Source organism: Molothrus ater, chromosome 1 (assembly GCF_012460135.2).
Source record: "Molothrus ater isolate BHLD 08-10-18 breed brown headed cowbird chromosome 1, BPBGC_Mater_1.1, whole genome shotgun sequence".
In the NCBI taxonomy this organism is placed as follows: Eukaryota; Metazoa; Chordata; class Aves; order Passeriformes; family Icteridae; genus Molothrus; species Molothrus ater.
In genome coordinates this window covers 152,766,635-152,792,628 of record NC_050478.2, presented here as the reverse complement: position 1 = coordinate 152,792,628, position 25,994 = coordinate 152,766,635, and the positions used below count along the sequence as shown (strand labels likewise).

General features: G+C 56.5%; 1 protein-coding gene across 12 annotated transcripts in view; it reads left to right on the top strand.

The window, feature by feature from the left end:
* LOC118700089 (protein scribble homolog) overlaps positions 1–22,619 on the top strand; it is a 68,310-nt gene extending 45,691 nt beyond the window's left edge. For 10 of the 12 annotated variants that reach the window (XM_036404424.2, XM_036404425.2, XM_036404420.2 and 7 more), the window contains 9 exons: positions 1,888–2,056; positions 3,894–3,983; positions 5,155–5,328; positions 8,450–8,590; positions 10,752–10,891; positions 11,290–11,327; positions 13,238–13,312; positions 17,079–17,130; positions 20,470–22,619. In XM_036404424.2, coding sequence (XP_036260317.1) covers positions 1,888–2,056; positions 3,894–3,983; positions 5,155–5,328; positions 8,450–8,590; positions 10,752–10,891; positions 11,290–11,327; positions 13,238–13,312; positions 17,079–17,130; positions 20,470–20,639 — 1,049 coding nt within the window. In that variant the 3' untranslated portion in view covers positions 20,640–22,619. The remainder of the gene's footprint in view (positions 1–1,887; positions 2,057–3,893; positions 3,984–5,154; positions 5,329–8,449; positions 8,591–10,751; positions 10,892–11,289; positions 11,328–13,237; positions 13,313–17,078; positions 17,131–20,469) is intronic. The other 2 variants (XM_036404426.2, XM_036404431.2) reach the window with 2 other exon arrangements.
* The last annotated feature ends 3,375 nt before the right edge of the window (positions 22,620–25,994 follow it).

Below are 25,994 nucleotides of genomic sequence, written 5' to 3'. Positions count from 1 at the left end.
GTGTCCTGTGTCATGGAATCACAGAAGGGTTTAGGTTGGGTTGGAGGGACTTTTAACCCACTCAGTGCCAGCCCTGCCATGGGCAAGAACACCTTGCCTCAGACCAGTGGCTCCCAGCCCCATCCAGTCTGGCCTGGAACACTTCCAGGGATGGGGCAGCCACAGCTGCTCCTTGGGCAGGGTCCCTTCCCAAATCCCAGCCATCCCTGAAGCCATCCCCGCTCCAGGCCCGTGCCCAGAGCCCCTCTGGGTGCTGCAGCCCTCTCCTCTGCAGGCTGAGCAGTCCAGCTCTCACACAGCTCTCCCTGCAGAGCAGAGGGGCTTCAGCCCCCGGAGCATTCCAGGGTCCCTGCTCTGGGCTCTGCAGCTGGCAATTAACCCTTCAGGGACATTTGTAAAGCCCCTGCACACACAGTGGGGCTGTGCCAGCTCACACAGGCCTGGCAGCAGAGCTCAGAGCTCACTGTGCTGCTCCAGGGCTGCACTAGGAGCTACATTGCTGCTCTCCTTTTGGATGCCATTTCCTCTTGCTTGAGAGTTCACAGAATGACTAAGTTGGATGAGACCTTAAAGATCATAGAGTCCAACCCATAGTTGCTTTAGGAGGTGATAAGGAACAATGTGAAGTGGACAAAAGCATTTTTACTGAGCTCTCCAGCCACTCCTCTCCAAAGCATACCCGAACCTGGCATTTGGTTCAGTTTCATGCCATTAATGGTTGCACAGTGTTCCAGCCTGTCTGGACCCTCCTGTAAGGCTTCATGGCCCTTGAGAGAGTCACCAGCAGCTCCCAGTTTGGCATCAGCAGCAGAGTGCAACTGTTGCATTCAGCTCCTGCAGAATGCAGATTAAATTATTAATTTTATTAATAAATTTAATATTATTTTTATATTTTTCAGATTTTTATTTATTTTTAATATTTTTTATTTTAATATTATTTTATATTTTTAATATTTTTAATCTTGCCCTGAGCTGGCCCCAGGCCTGAGCCCTGAGGAGCACCCCTGGGTGACCTGCAGGACACCTGCCCAGAGAGCTGCCTGCTCCTGTCCCCTCTGTCCCTGACCCGCTGGTGATGTGTGCTCACAGCAGAGCTGTCCCCAGGGCCACTGCCACACGTGGGGCCAGCACCAGCACCCAGCCTTGGCTCCTGCAGGAGGCCAGGGGCAGATGCAGACTGCCAGGGCTCTTCCTTCCTTCTGGGAAAAGGGCAGGAGAGACTGTGCCCAATTTCCAGGGTGAGGCTGAGAACACTGGGAAATCTGCCCTGGGTGTCCAGGGATGGAAATCTGGTGGATAAGGAAGGGGGGGCTGAGGAAACCATGCAGAGTTTGTTTCATCATTGGTGGAAGTGTGGACGAACAAAGGTGTTCATGGAGAGGGGGTGCACTGAAACAGCCCAGACTTGCAAGGATGAGAAGGACCTGCCCACAGGTCCCATCCTGCAGGTTCTGTGCCAGGACCTGCCCAGAGGGGTTCAGTGTCAGGGCCTGCCCAGAGGTCCCATCCTGGAGGGTTCAGTGTCAGGACTGAATCTCTTGGGGGTTCAGTGCCAGGACCTGCCAAGGGGTCCCATCCTGGAGGGTTCATTGTCAGGACTGAATCTCTTGGGGGTTCAGTGCCAGGACCTGCCAAGGGGTCCCATCCTGGAGGGTTCATTGTCAGGACTGAATCTCTTGGGGGTTCAGTGCCAGGACCTGCCAAGGGGTCCCATCCTGGAGGGTTCATTGTCAGGACTGAATCTCTTGGGGGTTCAGTGTCAGGGCCTGCCCAGAGGTCCCATCCTGGAGGGTTCATTGTCAGAGTGTCAGGACCCCCCCACAGTCCCACCCTGGGGGCTCAATGCCAGTGCTCTCTGCTGTGAGCTGCCTCCCGTGTCCCTGGCAGCCCGCAAGCTGCAGCAGCAGCGAGCCCTTCTGCTGGAGGAGGAAGCTGAGGAGGAGGAGGAGGAGGGCAGGCAGGCACCCGAGGCCGTGCAGTCCAGCGTCATCATCGAGGGCGTGGAGTACAAGGTGGAGAGGCTGAATGGAAGGAGCAGCCAGGCTCCAGCAGCTCGGTAAGGCAGCACCCTTGTTTTGCAGAGATAACCAAAACCCCACAACTTTTGTGCAAGTTGTAAAGCCGATATGTTTATTATTACATGTGGAGATTACTCTCCTTAAAAGACATGCGTACCTCTGGGAACTTCAGGTCTTTTTTATCCCCCTCTCAAATACATATGCACACAATTTCACAATAGGTTCATACATATTCATTTTCACGAATTTCGAGTGACATTTGCTGCTAGTTCTTCTTTATCAGAAGGAATTCCTTGGTCAGGTTGACCTGCTCTCACAGCAGTCTCTCTATTTCTCTTTATCACCTTGTGTTCCCCCCCTTATCTCTGTCCTTCACTGAATCAGTTTCCCTGAGCCCAGGCTTTGCAGTCAGGCTACACAGCCGTGATTTCTAACCACAGACTCAACTCAGAGATGTACATTTCACCTAAATCAAAATGGATTTCTGCTCTGGAGAATTTCTACTCTGTCTCACCCTGGGCAGGCAGCCCTGCACCTCCCACGGGCAGAGTGTCCCTGGAGCTCTCAGGGGACAGGGCTGGCAGAGATTTCTGCACAGAAAAGGCCAAATTTTGCATCTCACTCTTCCAGGGAGCAGCTCCTTCAGCTGTGCCCCAGGGTGTGGAGAGAGGTTGATTTTTAGAGACAGATGCTTCAGGATAAGCTGAATGATAAAGTGATGCTAAAACAGGTTTGGGGGTTTTTTAGGCTTTTGTTTCCCCATTCTCTGGGACTTGGCCTCCTGGTTACCTTGATGGTTTTTTCTAATTCTTGGGCATAGAACAGAGGAATGAGAACAAGGTTCTCAAAGGCTCCAGATAAATTCAGAATGCACTGGAGTAAAGCTGAAGCTGTCCTTATCTGCCTTTGAAGCCTTTGGGACAGACAGTCTCCTCTCCACAAACACTTCTCAGTCGCAGTGGCAGAACACACCCTGGCATGTGCAATCTCATTTCTCTCTGTTGTTTCTGCCCAATCTCACTGGAGGAGCTTCTCACATCATGATGCCCTGAGACTTCCCCTGCCCCTCTGAGCTGAGGCAGCTCCAAGGAGGAAAGCAGTCACACACAGCCCCTTGGTTTTCTGGGAAGCCCCACTGATCCCTGCTTGTTCTCATCCTGAAACGTGCAGTGCTGAAGAACAGGAAGCCTGGGTCCATCAGATGACTTTCAGTTGTTTATTATTTAGGCTTGAATGCAAGGGAGGCAGTGGAAGAGACTGAAGCTGTGTTTCCTGAAATAATCTTCCTCATGCTGGGAGAGAAACTGAAGTTTAATTAAACTTGAGCAGTAAAAGAGCTGAGTGTCACTATAAACTGAACACCCCCAGCTCTCCCAGCCAGGTTCCAGTGCTCAGAGCAGCTCCATAGCCCATCTCATTGGAAGAACTTAAAATAATCAAATTAATCTGTTAATGAGGGTATAAAATCAGGATCAAGTGACAAGTGTTTCCACAGGGAATCTTTCTTGGTTTCCTCTGTTTGGAATCCCTTTGTGCCACATCTAACAAAGCCAAGTGTGAGGTCCTGCTTCCCAGGACTGAAGGGTGAGATCCAGAGGAAAAGAAAGCCCAACAAATATTTTTATGAGGAAAACTGAGGAAAAAATTGTGTGTGTGTGTGTGTGTGTGAGTGGCTGGGTGACCTGCAGGTGCAGGAAATGAGCTCTGATATTCGTGTGGATGTTAAGGAGATCCCACAGGAATGTTCACAGCAGAGGTCACAGAGGGCTGTGACTTCACCCTGGAGCAGTTGTTGCTTTCCTGGGGTGGAGCTGTGCCGCCCCTGGCTGGGTGTGCAGCCCGTGGTGCTGCAGCTCACAGGGGTTTTTTTCCCAGGCCCTTGGAGCTCAGTGAGAACAGCAGCTCACAGAGGAATTCCCTGGAGGAGGGGATCAAGCCTGAGCACAGAACCAACTCCATGTCGGGGTGAGTGGGGCAGGGGCTGCAGAGTTGCTCCTTTTGAACAGCCAGGGGCTGCCAGGGAAGGGTCTGGGGGACAGAGGGAGGGGAACTGAGCAGAGCCAACTTCATGGAACCCAGCATGGGTTGGGTTGGGTGGGAGGGACCTGCAAGATTCTCTGGTTTCAACCCCCTGCCCTTCGGTGTGACCGTGTTCACAGGGCTCCAAGGATGAGGGAAGAGACGAGGATCTGACTCCGTGTTTCAGAAGGCTTGATTTATTATTTTATGATATATATTACATTAAAACTATGCTAAAAGAATAGAAGAAAGGATTTCATCAGAAGGCTGGCTAAGAGTAGAAAAAGCAGGAATCATAACAAAGGCTTGTGGCTCGGACAGAGAGTTCGAGCCAGCTGACTGTGATTGGCCATTTATGAGAAACAACCACATGAGACCAATCACAGATGCACCTGTTGCATCCCACAGCAGCAGATAACCATTGTTTACATCTTGTTCCTGAGGCCTCTCAGCTTCTCAGGAGGAAAAATCCTAAGGGAAGGATTTTTCATAAAAGATGTCTGTGACACTTTGGGGATTGCTCCAAGGCCAGTCCAAGTCCCGTCCAGCCAGAAACTCCTTACAAGGAGTTTTCCTGGGTCCTGTGTCCTCCCCATCCATGGCAGCCAGTGGCACCAGGCAAGTTAGCAGAGCTGCCAGGGGCACGGGGCAGGTGAGCAGAGCTGCCCCTGCCAGGCAGGTGAGCAGAGCTGGCAGGTGAGCAGAGCTGTCAGTGGCACGGGGCAGGTGACCCCAGCTGCCCCTGCCTGCCAGGTGAGCCCTGCAGCCCCCTAGAGCCCCCTGTCCCCTCTGTGTCAGGTTAACCCTTGCAGAGCCCAGCACTCCTGTGCACAGGGGGGCAGGTGTGCAGAGCTGGCAGGTGAGCAGGGCTGCCATGGTACAGGGCAGGTGAGCAGAGCTGGCAGGTGAGCAGAGCTGGCAGGTGAGCCCTGCAGCCCCCCGTGCCCGGCTGAGCCCTGCAGCCCCCCTGTCCCCCCTGTGTCAGGTTAACCCTTGCAGAGCCTGGCGCTCCCGTGCACAGGGGGGCAGGTGAGCAGAGCTGGCAGGTGTCCCTGCAGCCCCCCGTGCCCGGCTGAGCCCTGCAGCCCCCCAGAGCCCCCTGTCCCCTCTGTGTCAGGTTAACCCTGGCGGAGCCCGGCGCTCCGGTGCGCACGGCCAAGGCGGAGCGGCGGCACCAGGAGCGGCTGCGGATGCAGAGCCCCGAGCTGCTGGCCCAGCAGGACAAGGAGCTGTCCCCGGCTGAACGCCGGGCCCTGGAGGCCGAGAAACGGGCCATGTGGAGGGCAGCACGGTGAGCCAGGGCCTCCCTGCCCTCCGGGGATGGAGCTGGGCTGCTCCTGGGTGTGGGGGATAAAGGGAGTGAAACGGGGGAGTGGGGGATGCTGTTACAGGGCTGCTCCTAAAGGAGTGAAACCGGGGAGTGGGGATCCTTTCACACAGCAGGGCAGCTCCCAAAGGGAATAAAACCAGGGAATGGGGATCCTTTCACACAGCAGGGCTGCTCCTAAAGGGAATAAAACCAGGGAGTGGGGATCCTTTCACACAGCAGGGCAGCTCCTAAAGGAGTGAAACCAGGGAGTGGGGATCCTTTCACACAGCAGGGCAGCTCCTAAAGGAGTGAAACCAGGGAATGGGGATCCTTTCACACAGCAGGGCAGCTCCCAAAGGGAATAAAACCAGGGAATGGGGATCCTTTCACACAGCAGGGCAGCTCCCAAAGGGAATAAAACCAGGGAGTGGGGATCCTTTCACAGGGCAGGGCAGCTCCCAAAGGGAATAAAACCAGGGAGTGGGGATCCTTTCACAGGGCAGGGCAGCTCCCAAAGGGAATAAAACCAGGGAGTGGGGATCCTTTCACAGGTCAGGGCAGCTCCTGCACATCTGGCACCCAAAGGGAGTTAAACCAGGGAATGGGGCGCCCTTTCAAGGGCAGATGTTGAGGGAGGCTGTGCAGGATCAAGCCCTGGCTGAGCCTGCCCCTTGTGTCAGCACAGGGCTCCAGGGTCCCCCAGTGCCTGCCCAGCCCTGCACACAGGGAGCTCCCCATGGACACAAGCCCAGCTGAGTGCTGTGGTGGCTGTGTCCTGCCCTCACACACCATTCCCACCTTGTTTGTGACCCTTTTGGAATGGTGTCACTGAGGCTGCAGGGTCACACAAGGTCCAAAAGGAAAAGTGGAATTTCACATTTCCAGTGTTGCTGGGCTGGACATCCTGCTGCAGCCAAGAATGGCAGGATCTGGCCATTCCCATTCTTACCCACATGAGCTGTTCCATCAGCCATGAAAGAGTGACTAAAAGTTGTTCTGGAAGAAAGAGAACTTCCTAATTCAGAACTTAAGACTTGAAGCTAGTCCAGATGTTTACTGCATCATAGAGTTCCTTCCAAAAATCACTCAGGCTGCTCCTATTGATGGTTTTTCTTCTCCTGATATTCCTGTAGGAGACATTCAAAGGACAGTCTGAGCTCTCTTTTGGGGTTTGGATGAGGCCTGGAGGGGACAGGGTTTTAGAAAAGACTGGAGGGATCACTGGGGGCAGTTCCAGTGTTGGTGCGTGGGTGATCATGGGGCTGTTGCTCCCAAGGAGGCTCTGAGAGTGCAGAAGTGCAAAGCAGATCCTCAGTGAGAGCTGGACTGATGTTCTGGGGCTTTGAGCAGTTTTCTCTGAGATTGGTTTTCACAGAATCCCTGGGTGGTTCAGGGGAGAGCATCAGTGCCATCCCTCCCACCCCTGCCATGGCAGGGACACCTTCCCCTGTCCCAGGCTGCTCCCAGCCCTGCCCAGCCTGGCCTTGGGCACTGCCAGGGATCCAGGGGCAGCCACAGCTGCTCTGGGCACCCTGTGCCAGGGCTCCCAGGAAAGGATTTTCCAAGATCCCCTCTAGCCCTGCCCTCTGGCAGAGGGAAGCCATTCCTCCCCCCTTGTCCTGGCACTGCAGGCCCTTGTCCCTTTCTGTGGGACAGGGAGGGACTGTTCCCTGCTGCCCCAGATCTCCAGGAGGTTCCAGTGCCGTCAGGGCCCCTTTTCCAGCTCTGGAATGGGCACAGGGATGTGGTCAGGTCCTGTCTGCAGGGGAGGTTCTGCCCTGCCCCACTCGCAGGGCTCAGCCCCACCAACCCACTGGGTTTGTTCCTCCCTCTCTAATCTCCTGTCTTCTGCTTGTTTCCAGTTCTCTGCTCTGTGCTGTCACTCGTGACCCTCAGTTTGCCCTCCTTGGGCTCTCCTTGCTCTCCCTGTGCCATCAGTGCCCTGCCAGGATGAGTGATGCCCCTTCCCCAGCACCCCTGTGCTCTGTGCAGACACACACAGACCCACCTTGCCCACGGGTCATGGGATCATGGAACAGTTGGGGTGGAAGGGACCTTAGGGTTTGTCTGGTTCCACCCCTGCCATGGCAGGGACACCTCCCTCCATCCCAGGTGGATCCAAGCCCTGTCCAGCCTGGCCTTGGGCCCTGCCAGGGATCCAGGGGCAGCCCCAGCTGCTCTGGGCACTGCCACCACCCTCACAGGGAAGGATTTTTCCTGGATATCCCATCTACCCCTGCCTCTGGCAGTGGGAAGCCATTCCCTGTGTCCTGTCCCTCCAGGCCCGTGTCCTGTGGGAACAGGGAGGTTCAGAGGCTCTGGTGCTCACCCTGGGGCAGGTGCCCAGCCGGGCCCACGAGCATTTTGGCACATTTGGCTTAGGGACACACTCACCCTCAGTGTCCCTGGTGTGTCCCGTGCTTGGCATTGTGTTCCCATTTCCCATGAGGAGTGCAGGGACTACATGGTCAGTGTAGCTGAGGGGCTGGCCCAGGTGTGCCCTCAGCCTGACCCACACCCTCTGACCACCCCACAGCCTTTCCATGGGGCTGGAGCTGCTCCTGGTCCCTCCATGGGGCTGGAGCTGCTCCTGGTCAGTGTAGCTGTCCCAGGTGTGCCCACAACCCTCAGCCTGACCCACACTCACCCCTAACACCCCACAGCCTTTCCATGGGGCTGGAGCTGTTTCTGGTCAGTGTAGCTGAGGGGCTGTCCCAGGTGTGCCCTCAGCCTGACCCACACCCTCTGACCACCCCACAGCCTTTCCATGGGGCTGGAGCTGTTCGTGGTCCCTCCCAGCACTGGGAGGGTGTCCCCTGGATGTGGTCCTGGTCCCCTGGATGTGGGCACTGCTGGAGGCTGCTGTTCCTGAGCACCATCCCAGGCTGCCCCAGCAGTGGCCAGGGTTGGGTGGGATCAGGTGTGGGACCAGCCCAGCCCAGGCTGCCCCGTGTCAGACCCGAGTTTCCCCTGCCCAGGGTACGTTCCTGTATCTGTTTCTTTCTTTTCCTGTTCTTGTCTGCTGCAATGTTCATCACCACCATCTCTTCCTCTCCCTCCTCCTGTTCCTCCTGTCCCTCCTGTTCCTGCTGCTGCTCCTCAGATGCTCAGCCCTTGAAGACAGTGTTAAGCAGTACGAGCAGGACCTGGCCAGGAGGCTGTACCAGTCCAGGCAGAGAGCTGCTGCCCCAGGGCAGAGCCATCCCTCGAGAGCCACCCCTGGGGCAGGAGGAGGCCAATCCAGGTGTGCACTGCCCTCCCACAGCTGCATGCTCCTGTCCGTGTCCCCTGTGCCCCTCTGGGGGCTCCTGGGGCAGGACCAGGCCGGGCCCTGGTGTGACCCCAGAGAGCAGAGGGGGTGCTGGGGCTGCCTGTCTGATGGGGAGGAAGGAACAGACACCTCTGATGTTCCACAGCTGTGTGAAGGAAGGAAGGAAGGAACAGACACCTCTGATGTTTCACAGCTGTGTCACAGAGTCCCAGAGGGGGTGGAAGGAACCTTAGAGATCACCCAGTTCCACTCCCTGCCAGTTCCACCAGAGCAGGGTGCTCAGGGCCCCGTCCAGCCTGGCCATCCATGATCTCCTGCAGGCTGAGGAGGGTTCAGGTGCAGAACAAGGCAGGGTGAAGCCCCCAGCACTGATCTCTGCTGGCTGAGGAGGGTTCAGGTGCAGAACAAGGCAGGGTGAAGCCCCCAGCACTGATCTCTGCGGGCTGAGGAGGGTTCAGGTGCAGAACAAGGCAGGGTGAAGCCCCCAGCACTGATCTCTGCTGGCTGAGGAGGGTTCAGGTGCAGCCCAGGGCAGGGTGAAGCCCCCAGCACTGATCTCTGCGGGCTGAGGAGGGTTCAGGTGCAGAACAAGGCAGGGTGAAGCCCCCAGCACTGATCTGTGCTGGCTGAGGAGGGTTCAGGTGCAGCCCAGGGCAGGGAGGGTGAAGCCCCCAGCACTGATCTGTGCTGGCTGAGGAGGGTTCAGGTGCAGCCCAGGGCAGGGTGAAGCCCCCAGCACTGATCTCTGCTGGCTGAGGAGGGTTCAGGTGCAGAACAAGGCAGGGTGAAGCCCCCAGCACTGATCTCTGCTGGCTGAGGAGGGTTCGGGTGCAGAACAAGGCAGGGTGAAGCCCCCAGCACTGATCTGTGTTGGCTGAGGAGGGTTCAGGTGCAGCCCAGGGAGGGTGAAGCCCCCAGCACTGATCTCTGCTGGCTGAGGAGGGTTCAGGTGCAGAACAAGGCAGGGTGAAGCCCCCAGCACTGATCTCTGCTGGCTGAGGAGGGTTCAGGTGCAGCCCAGGGCAGGGTGAAGCCCCCAGCACTGATCTCTGCTGGCTGAGGAGGGTTCAGGTGCAGAACAAGGCAGGGTGAAGCCCCCAGCACTGATCTCTGCGGGCTGAGGAGGGTTCAGGTGCAGAACAAGGCAGGGTGAAGCCCCCAGCACTGATCTGTGCTGGCTGAGGAGGGTTCAGGTGCAGAACAAGGCAGGGTGAAGCCCCCAGCACTGATCTGTGCTGGCTGAGGAGGGTTCAGGTGCAGCCCAGGGCAGGGAGGGTGAAGCCCCCAGCACTGATCTGTGCTGGCTGAGGAGGGTTCAGGTGCAGCCCAGGGCAGGGTGAAGCCCCCAGCACTGATCTCTGCTGGCTGAGGAGGGTTCAGGTGCAGAACAAGGCAGGGTGAAGCCCCCAGCACTGATCTCTGCTGGCTGAGGAGGGTTCGGGTGCAGAACAAGGCAGGGTGAAGCCCCCAGCACTGATCTGTGCTGGCTGAGGAGGGTTCAGGTGCAGCCCAGGGCAGGGTGAAGCCCCCAGCACTGATCTCTGCTGGCTGAGGAGGGTTCAGGTGCAGAACAAGGCAGGGTGAAGCCCCCAGCACTGATCTCTGCTGGCTGAGGAGGGTTCAGGTGCAGCCCAGGCAGGGTGAAGCCCCCAGCACTGATCTCTGCTGGCTGAGGAGGGTTCAGGTGCAGAACAAGGCAGGGTGAAGCCCCCAGCACTGATCTGTGCTGGCTGAGGAGGGTTCAGGTGCAGCCCAGGGCAGGGTGAAGCCCCCAGCACTGATCTCTGCTGGCTGAGGAGGGTTCAGGTGCAGCCCAAGGCAGGGTGAAGCCCCCAGCACTGATCTGTGCTGGCTGAGGAGGGTTCAGGTGCAGAACAAGGCAGGGTGAAGCCCCCAGCACTGATCCTGCCTGTGTGACCCTCGCAGTTCTGTCCCCAGCTCAGGTCACTGTCCTGCTGTGGGGCACTCTGGGGCTGCCCACAGTGTGCTGCTGGTCCATAGCCTCAGGCCCTGTGTGTTTGGCACAGGGGCTCCCAGGTGCGTGTTTGGGGTGGCCGCCAGCCCAGCTGTCCCCCCCGGCGGGCTCTGGCAGCACTGATGGCTCCTCTCCCCACCCTCACCCCGCTCCTGGCAGGATGAAGTCCCTGGAGCAGGATGCCCTCAAGGCCCAGATGGTCATTGCCAAGTCCAAGGAGGGGAAGAAGCGCAGCACCCTGGAGCAGCTGGCAGAGTCCCCGTCCCCGGCGCCCACCCCGTCACCCACGCCGCTGGAGGGTACAGAACAGGGGGAGGGGGGCAATTCCCTGCTCTGGGGGCAATTCCCTGCCTCTGGGGGGCAATTCCCTGCTTCTGGGGGCAATTCCCTCCTTCTGGGGGGCAATTCCCTGCTTCTGGGGCAATTCCCTGCCTCTGGGAGCAATTCCCTGCCTCTGGGGGCAATTCCCTCCTTCTGGGGGGCAATTCCTTCCTTCTTCCTGGCTGGAATTCAGGATTCCTTTTTTCAGGAATCCCGATCTCCTGGAACAGCAGTGGGGAGGTGTTGGTTGGGAGGGCAGGGGACAGTGACACCCTCAGCGTGGTGCCACCCCTCTGAGGCTGCTGCAGGGGCTGCCAGGGGTGGCTGTCACCCAGCCAGGCTGTCACTCACTGTGCCTTTCTGTCCCCTCCTGCAGATTGCAGCCCCAGGAACGTCACCTCCCCAGGAAGGCTGGTATGGTGTTCTGCTTGCTTTTGTCACCTTTCCTCAACCCTGGCATTCCTTTGTCACCTTTCCCAAACCCTGGCACTCCCTGGTATGGTGTTCTCCTGCCTGCTTTTGTCACCTTTCCCAAACCCTGGCACTCCCTGGTATGGTGTTCTCCTGCCTGCTTTTGTCACCTTTCCCAAACCCTGGCATTCCTTTGTCACCTTTCTCAAACCCTGGCACTCCCTGGTATGGTGTTCTCCTGCCTGCTTTTGTCACCTTTCTCAAACCCTGGCATTCCTTTGTCACCTTTCCCAAACCCTGGCACTCCCTGGCTGCTCAGCTCTGCTGAGAGCTGTGGCTCCCTCTCAGTCCTTGCTGCATGGTGCAGGGAAGGGAGGGGGGTCTGTGGATGGAACTTGGCCAAACTCCTGGCCAGAGGAACCCCCTTTACTGCAGCTCCCAGGGGACATCTGCTCTCTGTCCCCTGTTCTATGGTGCCATCCATCCGTGCTGCTTCACCTCCTGGTTCAGAAAGATTTCCACCAGGTCCAGAAAGCCTTTCCCAGGTTCACAAAGTCTTTCCCTGGTTCAGAGAGCCTTTCCCTGGTTCAGAGAGCCTTTCCCTGGTTCAGAAAGCCTTTCCCTGGTTCAGAGAGCCTTTCTCCATGCTCAGAAGGCCTTTCCCTGGTTCAGAAATCCTTTCACTTCCCCTCGGGGATTTTGGCCCTGTGTTTCCTCAAGAGCACAGGGCAGACCTGCAGCTGCAATCAGCATTTTCCCTTTGCTAGCCCTGAGCAAAAGCCACAGGCCAGTGTTGCACAGCCCTGTAAGAACTGGTGGGACAGAGCAGGGGAAGCAGGGGGAGCAGCAGCAGAGAGGGAGCCTCGTCCTGCCAGGTCACCCCAAAACCCAGCCCTGGGCTGAGATTCTGACTCTGCCCTGGCTGTCAGAAATGTTGCCATGAACTTCCCCCAGAACCAGCTTTCCCACCTGCCCTGGTGTGCATTAACATTTCACTGGAGCAGGGGATGCTTCCTGTGTGGCTCAAACCCCTCCTGACACCAGGAGAGCTCCAGGGCAGTGTCCCAGGAGTGCCCCACATCCCAAACTCTGTCCCAGGGCTGTCCCACATCCCAGGCTCTGTCCCAGGCTGTGTCCCAGGGCTGTCCCACATCCCAAACTCTGTCCCAGGAGTGCCCCACATCCCAAACTCTGTCCCAGGGCTGTCCCACATCCCAGGCTCTGTCCCAGGCTGTGTCCCAGGGCTGTCCCACATCCCAAACTCTGTCCCAGGGCTGTCCCACGTTCCAGGCTGTGTCCCAGGAGTGCCCCACATCCCAAACTCTGTCCCAGGGCTGTCCCACATCCCAGGCTCTGTCCCACATCCCAGGCTATGTCCCAGGCTCTGTCCCAGGCTGTGTCCCAGGGCTGTCCCACATCCCAAACTCTGTCCCAGGGCTGTCCCACATCCCAGGCTCTGTCCCAGGGCTGTCCCACGTCCCAGGCTCTGTCCCAGGCTCTGTCCCACATCCCAGGCTCTGTCCCACATCCCAGGCTCTGTCCCAGGCTGTGTCCCAGGGCTGTCCCACATCCCAGGCTCTGTCCCAGGCTCTGTCCCACGTCCCAGGCTCTGTCCCACGTCCCAGGCTCTGTCCCAGGCTCTGTCCCAGGCTCTGTCCCACATCCCAGGCTCTGTCCCAGGGCTGTCCCACATCCCAGGCTCTGTCCCAGGCTCTGTCCCACATCCCAGGCTCTGTCCCAGGGCTGTCCCACATCCCAGGCTGTGTCCCACATCCCCTGTCCAGGCTCTCCTGCCTCTCTCTCTGCTTCTGCTGGGGTCTCTGCTTGCCTTGCTCAGCTTGCTGCTGCCTCTCCAGCCCTTCCTCTCCCTCACTCTCTCTTCTCTGTTTCTTCCCCTCTGCTGTCCCTTCTAGTCAATGTCTGAAAAGAAGTTTGACTACCGGGAATTTGCTGCTATTCCTTCCTCCAAACCTGTTTACGAAATCCAGGTATAAACTGCATGCTGAGCCACCTCTGCACAGCTCAGACCTTGGTTTGGTGCAGGAGCTGAGCCTGAGGGGTTTGGGGGAGCCCTCTGCAGAGGCCTTGGGGCAGAGACACCAGTCCTGCTGAAAACTGAGGGCTTGCTGGAGCCTCCAGCCAAGAGGAGTTAGGAAAAGGTTGGTCCAGATGGTTTTAAAATGAATGACAAAAGCTTTGCAGGTAGAAAACATCTGCATCTTCACCAGAATGGCTCCTGAAATAGTTTTAGGTGAAAGATGAGAACTAAAAAGGAAGAAAAGGTGACAGAAATGATGGCTAGCAAATGCCAGATTGGAGCTGTGCTTGTGTACTGCTCAGGAGCCCTGGGGTGCCTCTTCTCAGGCTGTAATCCTGCTGGCAGTGAGCTGTGGAGCCAGCACCTGGTTCTGAGAGTGGAAGCCATGGTGAGGTGCTTCTCCTTCCTCAGATGGGCTGGTTTGAGCTCCTTTGTCATGGGCTGCCAGCTCTGGAGGTGACTCTGACCCCTGGCCCCTGCTCTGGGAGCCACTGGAACCAACCTTGTAGGGCTGGGAGCTGGGACTGCCTGGCTCAGTCAGTCCCTGGTGGCATTTGTGACAGCTGAATCGGGCAGATTCCCTGTGTCTAAAGGGTTTTGGGTGGGTTTTTCGTGTCTGAAGGGTTTGGGTGGGTTTTTAGTGTCTGAAGGGGTTTAGGTGGGTTTTTTAGTTCTGTGTGCAGACCATGAAGCAGATTCAGGGTGTGGAGAGCCAGCAAGCACTGCCACACTGAGCCTCAGCTCACTGTGGGGACACAAAGGTGTCACTGCAGACACAAACTGGGGACACACAAAGGTGTCACTGCAGACACACAGGGGGGACACAAAGGTGTCACTGCAGACAGGGGGGACACAAAGGTGTCACTGCAGACACAAACTGGGGACACACAAAGGTGTCACTGCAGACACAAACCGGGGACACACAAAGGTGTCACTGCAGACACACGGGGGGACACAAAGGTGTCACTGCAGACACACAGGGGGGACACACAAAGGTGTCACTGCAGACACAAACCGGGGGGACACAAAGGTGTCACTGCAGACACACGGGGGGACACAAAGGTGTCACTGCAGACACAAACTGGGGACACACAAAGGTGTCACTGCAGACACACAGAGGGGACACACAAAGGTGTCACTGCAGACACAAACCGGGGGGACACAAAGGTGTCACTGCAGACACACGGGGGGACACAAAGGTGTCACTGCAGACACAAACTGGGGACACACAAAGGTGTCACTGCAGACACACAGAGGGGACACAAAGGTGTCACTGCAGACACAAACGGGGGACACACAAAGGTGTCACTGCAGACACAAACCGGGGACACACAAAGGTGTCACTGCAGACACACAGAGGGGACACACAAAGGTGTCACTGCAAACACAAACTGGGGACACACAAAGGTGTCACTGCAGACACACAGGGGGGGACACAAAGGTGTCACTGCAGACACACGGGGGGACACACAAAGGTGTCACTGCAGACACACGGGGGGACACAAAGGTGTCACTGCAGACACACGGGGGGACACACAAAGGTGTCACTGCAGACACACGGGGGGACACAAAGGTGTCACTGCAAATACACAGGGGGGACACAAAGGTGTCACTGCAGACACACGGGGGGACACACAAAGGTGTCACTGCAGACACACGGGGGGACACAAAGGTGTCACTGCAGACACACAGGGGGGACACAAAGGTGTCACTGCAGACACAGAGGGGACACACAAAGGTGTCACTGCAGACACAAACCAGGGACACACAAAGGTGTCACTGCAGACACACAGAGGGGACACACAAAGGTGTCACTGCAGACACAAACCAGGGACACACAAAGGTGTCACTGCAGACACACAGAGGGGACACACAAAGGTGTCACTGCAAACACAAACTGGGGACACACAAAGGTGTCACTGCAGACACACAGGGGGGGACACAAAGGTGTCACTGCAGACACACGGGGGGACACACAAAGGTGTCACTGCAGACACACGGGGGGACACAAAGGTGTCACTGCAGACACACGGGGGGACACACAAAGGTGTCACTGCAGACACACGGGGGGACACAAAGGTGTCACTGCAAATACACAGGGGGGACACAAAGGTGTCACTGCAGACACACGGGGGGACACACAAAGGTGTCACTGCAGACACACGGGGGGACACAAAGGTGTCACTGCAGACACACAGGGGGGACACAAAGGTGTCACTGCAGACACAGAGGGGACACACAAAGGTGTCACTGCAGACACAAACCAGGGACACACAAAGGTGTCACTGCAGACACACAGAGGGGACACACAAAGGTGTCACTGCAGACACAAACCAGGGACACACAAAGGTGTCACTGCAGACACAAACTGGGGACACACAAAGGTGTCACTGCAAATACACAGAGGGGACACACAAAGGTGTCACTGCAGACACACGGGGGGACACACAAAGGTGTCACTGCAGACACACGGGGGGACACAAAGGTGTCACTGCAGACACACAGAGGGGACACACAAAGGTGTCACTGCAGACACAAACTGGGGACACACAAAGGTGTCACTGCAGACACACAGAGGGGACACAAAGGTGTCACTGCAGACACAAACTGGGGACACACAAAGGTGTCACTGCAGACACACGGGGGGACACACAAAGGTGTCACTGCAGACACACGGGGGGACACAAAGGTGTCACTGCAGACACAAAGGTGTCACTGCAGACGGGCTGGCTGTGGCAGAGTGCAGTGTGAGGATTCTCAGGCACTCCTGCTTTATTTGGTGTCTGTTCTTCACTGCTACCTGTCCCTCATGGTGTTGCTCTGCTCCTGGAATCATTCCTCATTTCCCTTTGGGGTGTGCCCTCCCCAGTTCTGTCCCAGGCGAGTTGGGGACTGGCTGCTTGAGCCCTGTGGTGGCTCCAGACCACCCCAATTCCCCAGGGACAGCACTGGCTCTGCTGCAGCTGAGGAGATGCCTCCAAATCCTCAGGCAGTGACTGTGGGTGCAGTAGTTCACAGAATCCTGGGATGGTTTGGGTGGGAAGGGACCTTAAATCCCATCCCACTCCACCCCTGCCGTGGCAGGGACACCTTCCCCTGCCCCTCATGGTGCTCCCAGCCCCATCCAGCCTGGGATCCTTGGCCACTGCCAGGGATCCAGGGGCACTCTGTGCCAGGGCTGCCCACCATGGGCAAGGATTTCTGACTCATCTCCAACACAAATCTCCCCTCTATCAGCTCACTGCCTTTTTCTTCCCTCTCTACTCTCTGTGCCTTTTGTGTTTCTTCCTCTCCTTCCTGCACACACAAAGTCTGGGGCTTGGCCGAGGGTGCCTGAGCCAGGCACAGAGGATTCCAGCTGGAGTCCCTGTGTCACTGTCCCCTCTCTGTCACTGTCCCCTCTCTGTCAGTGTCCTCTCATTGTCAGTGTCCCCCCTCTCTGTCACTGTCCCCTCTGTGTCACTGTCCCCTCTCTGTCACTGTCCCCTCTCTGTCAGTGTCTCCTCTCTGTCAGTGTCCCCTCTGTGTCACTGTCCCCTCTGTGTCACTGTCCCTTCATTGTCAGTGTCCCCTTTGTGTCACTGTCCCCTCTCTGTCACTGTCCCCTCTCTGTCACTGTCCCCTCTCTGTCAGTGTCCCCACAGTGTCACTGTCCCCTCAGAGGGTTCCAGCTGTTCCAGCTGTTCCAGGTGTCACTGATCCCGTTTCTCTTGCAGTCCCCTGATGCAGCTGATGACCTCAGACACGTGGATGAGCGCAGTAACTCAGGTAAGCCCAGCCCAGCCCCAGGCCCAGCCCAGGCAGTCCTGGCTGTCCCTGCTCTGGGTCTGGAGGTTCCCCTGCCTTGTGGGACCCCCCTGAGCCCCTCACCTTCTGCTGCTTGAAGCAATGCCATGTTCTGTCCGTTCTAGAATGACAACTCCGCGCTCGCCACCTTCATTTTGGGTAGGACATGTGCACATTTGCATCGTTTTCAGTGATGACTAATTTCCCAGTGTGCTGTGTTACAAGCATGCCTGGTTTTCTCCAGTTTGTGTCCTGGAGCAGAGTGGCAGTAGGATGTGGCAGGGAGGTTTCGGGCTCTGTCACCTGCTGCAGGTGCACGATGTCCCTCAGGCAGGGGCTGCCTGGTGCCCCTTCTGCTGGAACAGGGAATGGTGCAGGTGAATTCATCCGAGGTGCACCTGTGGGCCGTGGCCACCTCAGTCAGGAGGAGTTACAGGTGTGCACCTGGAGCTCTGGGCTGTCCAGCTGGGCTGTGTCTGCTTGTCCCACCTGTAACACACACCTGAGCCTCACCCAGCTGCTCCCAGGAGCTGGGCACAGCCTGCCTGCTGTGTAGCCTCTAACAGCTGGTGCTGGTTTGCTTTACCCTTTTTGCATGTTTCACCCCTTTATTTAAAAAACAACCAAAGAGTTCCTTTTATCTTGACCAACTCCTCTGAGTCCAGGCTGCATCCCAGACAGCTGACCCATGGCTGAGCTGTTTCCTGAAGGAGGTTCTGCTGCAGAGCTCAACACAAATTTACTTTCCTGAGAACAGGATCTGTTCTTCATCCCTCAGAGTCATCTTCTAAGCTCTGAGTTATTCTCTTGAGGGTGTTGGTTCAGGCAGTGCAGGGATGAGAGCTCAGGGAAGGGCTGGGGAATAGCAGCTGCTGCTCAGGGCACCCAGAGCTCACTGCTGCCTGTCCCTGCTCTGCTGGCCCTCAAATGGGATGAAAGCTAGAAAGAAAATGTGGTGCCCATGAGAGACCCAGCCCTGAGTCCTGAAGTAATGCTTAAATCACCTGTGATGTGTGTGAGGCACACAAACCAGCAGGTTTTCCCCAATGATCTGGAAAGGATGGAGGTGAGGATGCCAGTCAGCTCTCCTGGCTTTTTCAGAGCCCCCCATCCCCTCTCACTCTCCCAGGCAGTGCAGCATTCCAGCCAGCATAATCAGAATGGTCCTGGATCATGGAATTATGGCTTTTTGACCCACAGCAATTCTGAAACCTTGTGCTAGCAAGCCACTACATCAGGAACTCTTGAGGAAATCCCACTGCAGGAAGGTGTTGGCATCTCACTCCTCCCAGCACACCCCTGTCCTCTTGCCCATGCAGAAACAGGTCCTCCCATTCTCTGTTCTGACTTCATGGTCATCATCTCTTAAAGGGATTTAAAAACCTTTATTGCAAGGTTTCCATGAGGCTGTGGAGTTACTGAACTGCAGAGCAGCATTTTCAGGGTGGAACCAAGCAGTGTTCCCTTTGCTGTGGCATGACTTCTCCAGATCACCTGAGACTTTTGCTTCCCAGTCCTGTAGCCCTGAGGTTGCAGAACCTCCCCTGATGCCTGTGTGCTGCTCCTGCTGCTGGAAAGCTGCCTGTGGGATGTGAGGAGCTGCTTTTCCCTGGGCTCCTTGCCCACCTGGGCTGTCTGCTGTGGGCAGCAGCTGCCACAGGCGCATCCTGCACCTGCCCTAATTGCTGCTGGCCAATGAACTCTGCAGCTCTGACACTCTCTGCCCTCTTGTGGCTTTAATTTAAATCTCTCTGCCCTCCTGTGGCTTTAATTTATCCCTGTCCAGCCTTTTTAGCCACATCACTACTCCAAGGACTTGTGTGGTATTTTCTGGGGTCCCCTGTGGCAGGAAGGAATGAATCTGACTCCATGTTCTTAGAAGGCTAATTTATTATTTTATTATCTCTATGATATTAAAGAATACTATACTAAAACTATAGTAAAGAATAGAGAAAGGATACTTACAGAAGGCTAAAAGATACTAATGAAAAACTTGTGACTCTCTCCAGAGCCTCAACACAGCTGCTGTGATTGGTCATTAAGGTAAAACAATTCACATGAAACCAATGAAACAATCACCTGTTGGATGAACAATCTCCAAACACATTCCAAAGCAGCAAAACACAGGAGAAGCAATCAGATAATTATTGTTTTCCTTTTTCTCTGAGGCTTCTCAGCTTCCCAGGAGAAGAATCCTGGGCAAAGAGGCTTTTTCAGAAAATATGGTGGTGACAGACTTGCATCCATCCTGTTTTTCTCCAGACTTGCATTTCACAGGTTCTTTCTCATCAAAATGCCAACACAAAACTGGAATCTCTGGATTCATCCCAGTGGCAATGCCTGTGCTTTCATCCTCAGGATGTCAGCTGTCCCTGGTCAGGAGTGTCACCTGTCTCTGCAGTCCTGACCTGAGAGCTGTGGTCAGAGCAGCCCCTGCGTCCAGCTGGGCATGACATAAGGGGTGACCCTCACCACACTGTCCCTGTCCTTCCCTAAGGGTCTGGATCCTCCCATTCCAACACCTGAGGCACAGCAGCTGTCCCACCGTGCATGTGGTGCCCCTGAGTTTAAAGCCCTCCTGGCCAGCTGGGCCAGTCTGTGACCCAGACTCTCCTCCTGCTCTGTGGCAGAGGGGCCTCTCAGCCCTGCAGACCTGGATCGGGGTGGATCCCTGCTCTGGAGAGCAGAAGGACACTCAGGACATTTCAGGACACTCAGTGTTCCATGCAGCTTGGCACTTCAGTCACATTCAGGGAACCAGGGCTGTTGCAGGCAGGTGTCTTCTCACCCATGGCTCTTCCTCCCCAGCACCCACAGTGCTCCTACACGAGCTGTGGGTCACCAGGGAGTTACTGTGAGTGACTGAGGCCAGTGCTGTCCCAAATCCAGCACCTGGGAACACCCTGGAACACTCCCTGAAAGTGTTCCAGGCCAGGCTGGACAGGGCTTGGGGCAGCCTGGGACAGTGGAAGGTGTCCCTGCCTGTGGCAGGGGTGGAATGGGATGAGCTTTAAGGTTCTTTCCTACACAAACCATTCTGTCATCCTATGATAGCCTTGACATCTGCATTAACTGTGCCAGCTGTGCCAGCTGTGTGCTGCCAGAATCACAGCATGGTTTGGCTGGGAAGGGGCTTTTCAGACCACCCAGTCCCACGCCTGCCCTGAGCAGGGACCCCTTCCATCAGACTGGGTTGCTGTGAGCCACAGCTCCCCTGGCAGCCTATGCCTCAGCACCTCACAGGGAAGGATTTCTTCTCAGGATTTCCCTGACTTAGCCCAGGGCTTTGTCCTCAGATCCGAACCCCTCTTGTCATTGCAGTTCCCCGGGAGCAGGACGGGCAGCCGGAGGAGGAGGAGGAGGAGGAGGCCCTGGGAGCGGGGGATCCATCGGCAGCAGCTCCCTCAGCCCTGGAGGACATGGCCCTGTACAGCAGCAAGAGGAAGCTCCGGCACAGCCGGCGCAGCCTGGAGACCGCTGTCCCCACATAGGTGACCCTGGGCACTGGACTGGCCTGGCACAGCCTGGCACTGGACTGGCCTGGCACAGCCCCCTCGGGAGCTCCAGGGACAGCAGCAGGCTGCCCCCCTGCCTGCAGATTCCGCATGGGACTGAGCTCCCCGTGAGCTCTGTGGCCAGCTGACTCCTCTGGGGCTGTGAGCCGCCCTCGTCTCTCACCCAACAGTGCACTGGGGCACATCCCAAAACTGGGACAACACTGGACTGACTGCTGGCAGATGGAGAGGAAGGGTGGCCAGGACAGTGGGCAGCTTTTTAGCCTGTAAATATTGTGTGTGGGGAAGAGTAGGACAGGGAGAATGTAGGAGTGTGAGAGTGTGTTGGGCTCCAGCTGTTACTGCCTCAGCTTGGGTTTTGTAGTGGTTAAAAGGAGCTTCTGCTCTGGTGGGAATCAGGAGGAAGGTCCAGCCTGCCTTTACTCCTATTTAATCTCCAGTCTTTTGCCAAAAAGCATCTCCTCCCAGCTCCTGCACTGTGTCACCTCACTTCCCTTTGGGAGTGTTTGGGAATGGGAAGCTTGGAGGCAAAAAGAAGGAAAAAAAAGAGATAAACCCACCAGAATTCCAGCAAAGTGCCTCCCTCTGCCACTGGCACTCTGTGCTCAAGGAAAGCAGAGCCAGCTCTGTGCCACCTGCCTCTGTCCTGGCGGGACTCTGCTCCTGCTGGGGCTTTGTGCTGTCCTGGGACAGCTCCCACCTCGGATGGGCACGTCCCCTTTGTCACCACTGCAGAGCACAGGAGTGGAGGAGCCTCTCCTGCGGCACTGGGGCTGAACTGGGCACTGGGGCAGGAATGGGCTGGGGCTGGCAGCCAGAGCAGGGGCGTAGGGACGTGTGGCAGCAGTGGGGCAGGACAGGGGGCAGAGGTGGGAGGTGTGACAGCAGGTACCTTAGTGGGTAGAGTTCAGGACCTGGGGATGGGTAGAATGTGGAGTTGCTGGGGTCAGGTTGGGAGTTACAGGATCCTACACATGGAGATGGGGAGTGCACAGTGCCCACAGTGCGGGCTGTAGGGTGGGGTGGGATGTCACGGGGTGCCTGCTGTGGTGTGGGCTGGCAGGGAGCACCAGGAGCACCAGGAGCAGGATGGGGCTGGCCTGTGCCTTGCAATAACCACACAGTTCCACTTTGCCAGCTCAGTGGCTTCGGGCCCCTTCCCATGGAGGACAGGGAAAATGCACGTTTGCCCACACAAGAGGGAAAAAGGAAAATGAGTGGGGGTGTGAGCCTTGGTTTCCACAGGTTCTGAATCATGTGAGCTCTGCAGACGTGGAGGTCACAGCTGCTGCTCCCAACTCTGCCATCAGCCTCTGCTGCCACTAGTGAGGGGAAACAACCCTTTTCTTTTTCTTTTTATCACTGCCTCTCACCGTGAGGAAGGTCCCAGCTCGGCACAATCCCCTTCCCTGTCCATTGGTGCTCTCTGACTCCCCAGTAAGACCAGGGTTGGACCTTGAGCCTCACAGTGGCTGGGCACTGACAGGCACATCTGCTTGTACATTTGCTGAAGGAAAGAGCTGGATGCAGTTTTTTGGGTGCAGTTTTTTAGTTGAGCCTCTCCTTTCATGCCAAAATCCAGCGGATCATTTTAACTGACTCTGTACGTTTTGATTTTACAGACTTGTGAAGGGGAACTCTGATAATCTCATGCTGCAGCTGCAGCTGCCTCCATCATCAGCAATTTGAGCTTTTCCTTTTTAAATCTAATTTTAGCATTTGCTTTTTAACAAGAGCAGTTTTGGAAACAATCCTGGCTGGGTTTTGGTGACTAACTTGTGATTCTTCTCTCCTTTCCCTGTGCGGTACCTGGTGCCAGGCTCTGGATTCTCTCCCGTTCTCTCCCAAGAGACTCCGAGGGAAAATTAGCGCATCAAGACTGTAACTAGTGAAATTTGTACAACCAAAGAAATCTATTTTGTGGTTCAAGGATAATAAAGTTTACTTTACATTTTAGAGCCTTTAGTCACAGTGGTTTGCTCTGTGTCAAGTCTGCAGTTTCAGTATAAGGCTCTGCTGGTGGTCGTTACTCGCTGCATAATCCAGCAAAGATGCTCCTGGTGTTCCTGCCTTTGGGAGCAGGAACTGATGCACACCCCAGTTACTGCCAGCTGAGAATATCAATATTCAGGGATGGGAAAAAAAAACCAATATAAAACACAGTGACGCCAGCAAGATCTTCAGTCTCTTGGCTTTCCTTATTTGGCTATGTTAAAAAAAAAAACCAAAAACAAAACCAGAAAGGTCCAACATTCTTTTGTTTATATTATTAAAGTTTTTAAAAATAGTTTGGTAAAAACCAACCCCATTTCCTGTAGCTCAGTCAGGTTTTCCTGAGCCTGGTTCAGTGGATGGGCACCATGCTGTGCCACCCCAGGGAAGGAGGAGCAGTCTCAGAAGAAGGTGAATTGTGGATTTCCTTTTCCTAGAGCCAGGGTGGTGCCAGAGCTCAGCCTCAGTGTTCCACCTGTGTGACAGGTACAGCTGGAAAAGGGGCCTTGGCCATGGCACAGCCTGCTCCTTGGTCAGTGAGGGCTCAGAGCTGCAGTTGCCAACCTCACACAGGCTCTGTGCTCAGGTCCTGGGCTGTGTCTGATTTATTTGTTTATTTATCTGCTCTCTCCCTTGGGCTAGGCTTACTGCCAGGCTCCTCTCTTAGTGTGTATCATTTGTCCCCCAAAACTGGACCCTGATTAGGTGATGGGAAGTAGTTACCCCTTCAGACAAAAGTAAACCCAGAAACATCATCAGTGGGGATTGTTTATTTAGGGATATTTATTTAGGCATGATTCATGTAGGGTTGGAACTAGATGGTCTGTAAGACCCCCTCCAAGCCCAGCCATGCTATGATTCTATTATTTATGTAAATAGGAATATAAATAACCCAGATCAATACATGGGGAGAATGATCTGCAAGGTGGCCCAGGCAAAGAGCAGAGCCCAGCTGGCTGGGCTGCAGGGTTTGCAAGGAACTCTTGCAGCCTTGAGCAACAGCAGTGACTCACAGCCGGGCCCTGGAAGATGAGGGTGGGAAATGTCACATCTGGACACAGCTCCAGCTGTGAACCTGCCCTGCCCTCCCCTCTGATCCCGCCCAATGCCAGCTCTCCTGGTCCCAGGAGTCAGTCCTGCCTGGCGTTGGCCTGTGAGCTGAGGGATGGCATTGTTGGTCCTTCCTGCACTTCCCCCATACAGAACAGGCTGGAATAACTGTGGGATTCTGCTCAAGGACTGCCCTGAGCAGACAGGAGGGGCTGTCCTGGAAGCTCCAAACCACAACAAACTCACCTGTTTGTCAGTCAGGCCCTCGGAACACCCGGGACAGCCCTGGGCTGATCTCCAGCCTTGCCCAGGGGCCACCAGCTGCTTCTGGAGAGCAGCAGCTGCTTCTGGAGAGCAGCAGCTGCAGGAGATGAGTTCCGCTGGTAGCTCAGTGCCGCTCTGGTCCTGCCAGGTGTAGTTTTAGTTGATTCTGTACTTTCAGCCACCAGCAGTGACCAGAGAGCCCGGAGCCCGGCAGGCCGTCCCATGGCACAGCTCCCACCGCCGCCACCGTTCGCTCCACTCCTACGGGCCCTGGGCAAGGCCGCTCCCGGTTCGGGCCCTCCTGTCCCGGTGCCTCCCGTCTCGGTGTGCACCACCCGTGAGCCGCAGCTCCCCGGGAGGCAGAGAGGCACCGGTGGTACCGGCGGGGATGGGCCGGACCAGGAGCAGCGGCGGTACCGGCGGGGATGGGATGGGCCGGCCGGGCCGGGCCGGGAGCAGCGGCAGTGCCGGCAGGGGCGGGACGGGCCGGGAGCAGCGGCGGTGCCGGCGGGGATGGGCCGGACCAGGAGCAGCGGCGGTACCGGCGGGGATGGGATGGGCCGGCCGGGCCGGGCCGGGCCGGGCCGGGAGCAGCGGCCCTGCCCGGTGACGTCATCACGTGCAGCTGCGCGCTGACGCTCCCCGGTGACGCCGCAGTGACGCCACAATGACGCGACAGCGGCGGGCCCAGGCCGAGCCCAGCCCAGGCCGAGCCCGGCGAGGGCCGAGCGGAGCCCGGGAGAGGATCCTGGAGCGGGGATTGAACGGCTCCGGGAGCGGCTCAGGGCCCGTGCTGCGCACCGCCTATGAAAAGGTGCAGCTCTGTGCCGGCAGAAACCATTGAGCTGCAGTTCTGGTGACTCCTCATTTATTTAATAACCCTAAACCAGCATTTAAATCATTTAAATCAGGAGCCGCTGTGCAGTGAGGCTGTTTCTCCTCAGGGAGGACGGAGCAGGCACACAGTGAGTGCCCCTGACTGCCCGGCCGTGTTTGCCCTGTCTGTGCTCCCGCTGCAGTGGGGGTGAGTCACGGAGTCACAGAGAGCTGAGCTGGGCTGGGCTGAGCCGAGCCGGGCTGAGCCGAGCTGGGCTGGGCTGAGCTGAGCTGAACTCGGCTGAGCCGGGCTGAGCTGAGCTGGGCTGAGCTGACAGGATCCCGGACGCCATCGAGCTCCCTGGGGAGCCCATCCCAGCGCTGAGCCACCCTCTGGGGGCACAACCTTTCTCTGATATCCAGCCTAACCCTCGCCTGACACAGCTGCAGCCGTTCCCTCGAGGCCTGTCCCTGGTGACCACAGAGATCAGTGTCTGCACCTCGTCCCCTCAGAAGGAAGGTTCAAACTGCAACCACTCTGGAATTAGAATGTGTTTCCCGTGACTACTGAAGGCAGAGGCCCTGCCAGTGCAGGGTGAGCTCTGGCTCGGGATGTCCTTGTTCCTGAGGGGGAGTGGGGACTGGCCCAGCCAAGCAGGTCTGGGTTTTTTCTTACTCAGGACATACTGGATGTTCTGAATCCCCCTGTCTGCACGGGGGACCCTCAAGTGGGGTCCTGCTTAAGGCCAGGTGACCTGATCCCAGGGACTTTCCTTCCTTGGGGCAAGGACCCTTCCTGGGTTTTCCCCAGAAGGAAAGGACAGCCATCAGGGCTGAGCACTGGTAAACAACAAAACAGCAAACCCTCACAACAACTTCCTGCCTGGTCCCCAAACAGTGCTGCTGTATAAATACAACACTGATTCTTCGCAGATTATTCCTCATCAGCCCCTTTAATTGAAGGCAGTTTTCTTTAGAAAAGCAAACAGCTTCTAGCAGTGAAACTGTGCAAGACCACATTTCTGTTCCCACGCCCAGAGTTCCATGCAGAGTTGGTTCTACTTGTTAGAATAATGTGGGATTTCTCCACAATAAAAAAGTCACTGTGAAGAGCTAGAGGGGGATGACTCGTGCAACCACTGAAGAGACTTTTCCAATTCTGTCAGCACAGCAGGGGTGGGAATTGCACTGGGGACCTGTGAGATGAGT